This window comes from Cucumis melo, chromosome 6, assembly GCF_025177605.1.
Source record: "Cucumis melo cultivar AY chromosome 6, USDA_Cmelo_AY_1.0, whole genome shotgun sequence".
NCBI lineage: Eukaryota > Viridiplantae > Streptophyta > Magnoliopsida > Cucurbitales > Cucurbitaceae > Cucumis > Cucumis melo.
In genome coordinates, this window is record NC_066862.1 from 479,400 (window position 1) to 486,979 (window position 7,580).

The 7,580-nt window shown below is 36.8% G+C and overlaps 1 protein-coding gene across 1 annotated transcript; it reads right to left on the bottom strand.

Moving 5' to 3' along the window:
• Positions 1 to 621: 621 nt before the first annotated feature.
• Positions 622 to 7,265, bottom strand: LOC103483116 (uncharacterized). The gene is made up of 2 exons (XM_051086333.1): positions 5,425 to 7,265; positions 622 to 2,061 (listed from the first exon to the last, which is right to left on the bottom strand). Exons 1-2 carry the CDS (start codon positions 7,106 to 7,108, stop codon positions 725 to 727), a joined length of 3,021 nt encoding a protein of 1,006 aa, XP_050942290.1. The 5' UTR covers positions 7,109 to 7,265; the 3' UTR covers positions 622 to 724.
• Between the last annotated feature and the right edge of the window lie 315 nt (positions 7,266 to 7,580).

Here is a 7,580-nt window from a genome sequence, read left to right on the forward strand (position 1 = left end):
TTTTTTTTTTCTTTTTAATTTTTTTCAAGAAGATCATAGAAGCTTTTTGAAGTGTAAAAAAATAATAAAAAGAAGTGAAGGGAATTAAACATGAAAAGGCAAAAGGGAAAATGAATAAATAAAAGGGAATTGACACAGAATAAGAGACTTTACTGCTCCTGCTGCTGCTGCTGCTGCTTCTTCTCCATGAACTGTCTTTGCCAATTGCAAGTGCAAGTGGAGAGAGATGGCAGTTACCTTACCTTCCATTATTCGGAATATAAATAAAATACAATAAAATATGGATTGGACTCTTCAAGTTCTTCTGAAAATGACATCTTTTGTTCTAAATATATATTTATTTAAAAAAAAAAAAAAGAATCTGTTTTTTTTTTTTTTTTTTTGAACAGTTTGCAACAACTTCATCGTAGGTTGAACCAAAATTCAATTAGTAACCTCAGCCCACAGGAGAACCCAGAAATTATGAACAGAAAATGAAAAAAGGAAAAAGTGTTTTCCGGGAACTGATGAAGGCTGAAAGGGTAATTAGAGCATGAAATTCAGAGAATGATCAGGAATTCCCAAGTCTAAGTAGTAATGAAACTTTCAACCATATAATATATAAGTCAAAACTCAACAAAGTTTCGTTTGGAATGAGATTTGATGTATTGATCAATATGAATATGAATACTCAGGTCAAAATTTTCCTTTTACTTTTTTTGTTACCTCGAAATTTGTATGTTTTTTATTGCCTAATGGCGTTGACGAAATCCGCATCAGAAACTGCCGAGAGTTCGATTTGGCTAACATCGTCTTCCTCAAAAGGAGCCGGGAGGTTAAGATCTATCAAACTATCCGGGAACTTTTTCTGTGCAGTTTTTGGCGGATTTGAGTAACCGGTGACATGAGATCTCTTATGTCCACCAAGTGCTTGCCCTGAAGAAAATACTCTGAAACAAACAGGACACTCGTGAATTTTCCTTTCCGCTATGGAACCACTGCTTGGTGTAGCTGCATTTTCATGGTGGCTCCCCAATTGGGGATTGTTGTAAGTTAGGGACACTTTAATTTTCTTATGGCTAGCTCTATGCCCACCAAGTGCTTGATACGATCGAAACACTTTGTTGCATGTTTCGCATTTGTAATTCCCTCTGTTTCGATTCTTTGGGAATTTCACCGCCTCGGAATCATCGGTCTCTTCCATCGACTCTTCTAATTCCTCTTCTTCTTCCTCTTCCTCTTCATCTTCATCTTCATCTTCATCTTCATCTTCTTCATCCTCATCCTCTTCTTCCTCATACCCACCTTTCTGTTTCGTCCATTTATCCCGAGAAAGCATCATCAGCCAAAACGCAACATCTTCTTCCGTTGTGCTACCGGAGATCGAACTAACTGGCTCCGCCTCCGTCCACGATTCCGGCTGGTTCATCTTCTTCTCCTGAAGGCGTTTAAAAACATTATAATGACGATGGAGGTGGTGGTGGTGGCGGCGATCGGGTTTACGAGTCCTCTTGGATCTTCTTCGGGTTGGGTTCTTTGAGGACTCTGTTTCGCTTTCCCTGTCCTGAAGAACCACGGAAGCTGCGTCGACGGCGAATGAGAATTCAGGATCTACCACTCGAATGCTTCGTTTTGGGTTCTCCCTAAGCCCATAAGAAACACCCTTTTCCTCTTCATCGCCTTCCGAGGATGAGGGAGAGGAAAGAAAAGAAGCAGAGTCACCGTCTTCACAGAGATGGAGATGCGGGGGAGCTGCATCTTCTTCTCCTTTGGGTGGAAGAGGAAGGTTCATCATATGGGACCTCATATGACCTCCTAAAGCTCTGCCATTGGAGAAGCTTCTGAAGCAGAGCTTACACTTGTGGCTGTCCATTGCTGAAACCAATAAATTATTGTTTTTTTTTTTTTTTTTTTTTTTGGAGAGAAAACAGAGGTGGGGGAGAAGGGAAACCCACAAAATGGGAAAAACAGAGTATGAATCTTCTTCTTCTTCCTCTCCTCCTTCCTTCTTTTCCTTTCTTTCTACGTGAGAGAGAGAGAGGGGGGGGGGGGTGTAAACTGAAGAGTAGGTGACAAGCAATCCTCAACCAATAGATATATACAAAACTACGAAACAAAGTAAATTAAAAAAAAAAAAAAATCTTTTTTTCTTCCCAAAAAAAAAAAAAGAAAAGAAAACAGTTTGGTTAGGGAAGGGAATGAATTAGAATGAGAAGAAGAAGAAGAAGAAGAAGAAGAAGAAGAAGAGAGGTTATGTGATTGGTAAGGGCATATTGGTACATTTGAGAGTGGTGTTGAGGATTAAAACGGCAATAGAACAATAAATAGGAAAAATAATGAATGAATGAATGAATGAATGAGTGAGTGAATTAAAAGAGCGATATATGTAAGAAAGTAACATGCAAAGCAAAGCAAAGCAAAGCAAAGCAGGCAACTATGTATTTATCTTATGTAACCCTTCCCCGTTTCCACCATTTATTATTCCCATCCTTTCCTACATATTCCCCAAACTACCCTTCTCAATAATAAAACTTTTTTGTTATAGGGGAATTGTTATTGAAAAATGAAGAAGGGCCGTTTGATATTTGGATCATGAGCTCAAAATAAAAATAAATAAAGTTATATTTAGCGGTCATTAATTAAAAACACTTTGGGGAATTAAACCAATAATTACCAAAATAAACCGATGCCATAGTTGTAGAGGTCAAGGAAACTGCCTGTTTGTTGTAACGACAGGCTGAATCGGGAAGGCCTTCTTAGCTCTTCTTCTCATCTAAAAAACTTCAAAGGTTTTCATCCACGTGTGAGGGGGAGGGCTAAGAAATTAAAGAAAAATAAAAAGAAAAAAGTCCTTTAAAAATGGATCTTTGGGTTGGAAAATGAAAGAGGCCGAAAAAGAGATGGAAACTAAAAAGGGGATCAGGGGATGTGTGGTGTGGGAAGGGGAGTAAATAATGTGCGTAATGTTAGGGAGTTGAGTTAATCATTATATTGACGGAGTCGGTCAGTGAGAGTGAGGGCACAAGAAATGGTTCTACTTTTATTTTTATATGTATCATCATCAACCTAAGCTTAATAATAATAATAATAATAATAATAATAAGAAGAAGAAGAAGAAGAAGAAGAAGAAGAAGAAGGAGGATGAGACCCTCCAGTACTGTGGATTAATGAATTGTACCAAATTTTGTTGAATTAGTAGTAAGCATTTCCCACAGACTTCCTCTCTAATTAATTCACCACAGCTCCTAATTCAAAATGCATTTTCCAAATAATACATACATATATATATATATATATATATATATATATATATATATATGAAATTTAAAATATGTTTTTTCTTCCAAGTTTTCTTTAGTATCTTTTTCTTTTTCTATTTCTTTTGCTTTTGATCCAACTTATCAAGTAACTTTTTGTATACCGTCAATCCCTCCATTTCAATTGTATATCTGGGATGCTTTTATGCAATGCAATGCATGAACTTAATTCAATATGTAACTTTAATGTAATCAACACTCCCTATAATATATATTTACAAGAGTCATTAATAATAAAGTTGAAGCTAATAAATGATGAATTTAATTTAATTATAACCCATACAAGTCTTTATTTTATTATTTCTTTAGGCAATAATTTATCTTATATTTTTACTTTCTCTTATGTTGATGAGTTTCATACTTTACACTTTTAATTAGTTTGGTACATTCTGTACTTATCTTCAAATCACATCACAAAAAGTGATTCAAATTAAACTCACTCCTTCACATTCACTGTTCTATTTTACTCCATAATCAATCACATTTATGCTATAAAATTTCAACTCTTTATTATTATTATTACTATTACATATATATATTTGGTAATAATTCTTCCCATATACTGTTATAATTGGTAGAAGTTATATAAATGTAAATACGTTATACATTATATTAATTATTTTAAACATATTTGATCAAATAGAGTTTAGTAGAGATATAAATTACGATGGGAAGAATGAGGTAATGAGATTGTTCAATTTTAAGCATGAATGGAAACTTTGATAACCAAAGTATATGTATGTATGTATGTATGTATATTTAATTGACATTTTTTTAAAAAAAGGGAATAAAATTAGTGAATTAATTTGAATTTAACAATGGCAATATATATGTGGTTGTGTTGGATGAGAAAAGGGTAAGACCTAATGAAATAATAATGGAGTGGGCATACGATATGAATAATAATTAATGTTGATTTTTGACAACTTGAGTAGAGTGGACTTGCAAACCAATTAAACTCATCACACTATTCAAAAAAAGAAAAGTTGATATTCAATTCAATAGTTTGTTGCGTCAAAAGGTTTTTGTGTGAGTGAAGAAGCCCTTTTAACTAACTTTTTACTTTTTTCTTTCTCTCTTAAGTCAACAATAATTATATCATTATCTTTTATTTCAGTAATTTTAATGTGTAGTATTACTTTTAGATCAACGAAAACAATCCAATTCTCATCCCTTACCAACAACAAGTTAAATTTTTTTAATATATATATATAATATCTAAGTCTCAAACTGATGATTAAAAAGATGTTTCATAGCTAAAATTTCAAATTACAATATGGAGACCTTTTAAACTAATTATAAGAAAAAAAAGAATTGACTTTGCATTCATTGAAAACCATAGTGTGGGCTCGTTGGGTCTTTGAGTCTTAGAACTAAGACATTGGCCCATTTGTATACTCACTTTAAACTAAACCCCTCAATTATTTTGTTCAGTTTTTGGCTAAACCAAGAATCGGATGGAATAGTTTATAGTTTATAGTTTATATGATAGCCAGTGTGCATGTGGATCATGTAGAGAAGAGGAAATTGGTATTTCAACTCAGTAATCATAATATGGTTCATGATATTTTACATGAACTCACAAATTGGGCTATTAAAAACAACAGTTTTGAAACTATTCAATTCACCCTTAATTGGGTTATTAAAAACTTGTAAATAACACTAAAATAGAATATGCCAGACATCACAAGGACTTGACCCATGCTTACATATGTTGGCATGCCACCTATAATAATTAAGAAATGAATTTTGTAGATACATGGCAGATTTTATTGTTGGGTAATCGGTTACTCTCAATCCATTTATAACCAAAATTGTTACAATAGGACCCCATAATTGAAGAGTATGCATATAGAGTAGAAAATTTCAAATTTGAAATTTTGGCATGGTGTGGATTGGATAGAGTATAGTACGTATGAGCAAACTAAAGATCAGAAGTGCATAATCTTAAAATTGACCACAACAATGTTGAATATCATTTAATTTATGATGTCCTCTATTTGTAATTAATTTGGTATGATTTACTGTTATACAAAAATGCACATTACAATGAAAGAATGTGAAAAAGAAGAAAAATGAAAAAGGGATTTATATATGTGTGTATGTGTGTGTGTGTGTGTATATCAAGGATCTGGTGTGACGACATGAGTTGTTGAAGCAATCCCCACCTGCAACCATGGCGAAGAATTCCCTGCACTCATGTTCATATCCTTTAGCTCACTAAGTTTTGCTAATTTCACTTTACTCTCCGCTTCTTCCTCCACATCCTCATTATTCACAATTTTCTTTTCTTCTTCGTTTTTCCTCATCATTTTTTTCTCTTTCTGCTCTTCTTCATCTTCCTCTTCACACTCATTTTCCTGCACCTTGTCCTTTTTACTACACACCCACGACTGCAAGTGAATCTCCGTCGACACATCCATCGCCGGTCTCCGTACCTCGTCCGCGGGAGCTGGGAGGTTCAGATCCAACTTCAGGTCCAATGGGAGTACCAGTGCTGAATTAGCTGTAATTGTATCGAAATTAGACGGAGGAGGAGCCACTACTCTTTTATCGTGGAACTTGGGGGCCTCGGCAGCTGCTGCTGCTGCGGCGGCGGCGGCAGCATTGGAGGTGATCCAATGGCAACGCTTGTGACCACCCAATGCCTGTCCGGAAGAGAAAATTCGGTGGCAAATGGAGCATTCATGGACTTTGGTCTTCCTCTTGGAAGCAGAGGCCAAGGGGTTTTCGTAATGGAAAGCAGAGGAGGAGGAGGACTTGTGGTTGGGTTTAGTGGGGAAAAGAGAGTCCTCATAAACGTCGTCATTTTCACGAGAGTCAATGTCCATGTGATCGAGGCGTGCGGCAAAGCAACCCTTGACTTTCTTGTGGCTAGCTCGATGGCCTCCCAAGGCTTGATGGGAATTGAATACTTTCTTGCACGCTTTGCATTCGAACATTCCCTTCCCGCCGCCTCCCACGGTTCCTTTCGCCTTGTTGTTATTGTTGTCTTCCTCTGTATCTGGAAGTCTGTAGGACAGTGGAGGAATGAAGTTTATTGGTTTCCTAATAATGTTATTGTAATTATAATTTCTATGATGATTATGATCTTGTTGCTGCTGAAGAAGAAGATGATGGTGATCCTCCTTACTGGCGGAAGCGCAAGATTCCTCTGCGTCTGCATCTGCGTCTCCCTCTGCCTCGCCCTCCACCAACATAGGCTCCACCACCCGCCCATTCGACAGCATCATTAAACAATTCGCAAGGTCCTCCTCTTCGTTGGAGGCTGGGGAGCCAACCTTCACTCTCAAAGATCTCTTACGCTTGGACCAATTATTGTTGCTGTTGCTGCCGGAGGGTCTGCGGGGGGTGGCGGTGCATTCGTCTTCATCGTCATCGTCGGAGCAAGGAGGGGAAGAGAGAAGAGAGTCGTCGAGGTCATCGTCGGAGGTGGTGGAGCATTTGCCGTGTTCGAGGAAGGATTTCCAAGAGAAGAAGTCCTTGCCGCAATTGTGGCAAACGCGGCAAGTCTTGAGGCGATTGGGGTTAGTACGAAGGGCGTACATGCGGCGGTTAATGGGTTTGTTATTGTTATGATGGTCCCAAGAATGATGAAGAGAGTGAGGATCGGGATCGGGATCGGGATCGGGATCGGGATCGTCGTCGTCAAAAATGTTGTTATTGTTGGAAGGAGTGGGTGAGTCGTCGGCAACAATGCCGTGAGCCCTCATGTGACCTCCAAGGGCTCTGCCACAACCAAATCCCTTTTTGCAGATTTTACAGAAATGCTTCAAGTTGGGCTTTTGGTGGTCCAAAATCAAAGCTGCCATAAACAAAACAAATTATAATATAAAATAGTGATTGGAAAGGGATGAGGAGACGAGAAAATTAAGGTAGAAATAGAAGAAGATGGTAATGTTTTTTTTTTTTTTCTTCTTTTTTTCTTTTTTCCTTTTTGTAATTTTTACAATTTAATTTAAAAATGTAAAAGGAAAAAGGTTAGTAGCGTGTGGGAATTAAAAGGTAAAAACGCATGTTGTTGTTGTTGTTGTTATTGTTGTTGCTGTGTATTTTTGTTGGTAATTGTATGGTTGAAAGTAAAGCAAGGGGTACGGTGGGTAGTAAATTAGTAATCCTAGTTTTTAGTTGAGAAAGGGAAATTTTGTTTTGGATTAAAAGAAAAAAATAGAGGAATTTGTGGATGAAAGAGAGAGAGAGTAGAGCTTTAGGTTTAAACATGAGTTGAAGGTGCCAAGTGGAAGGTGGTGGAGAGAGAATGGACTTTTTCTTCCACAACATCAC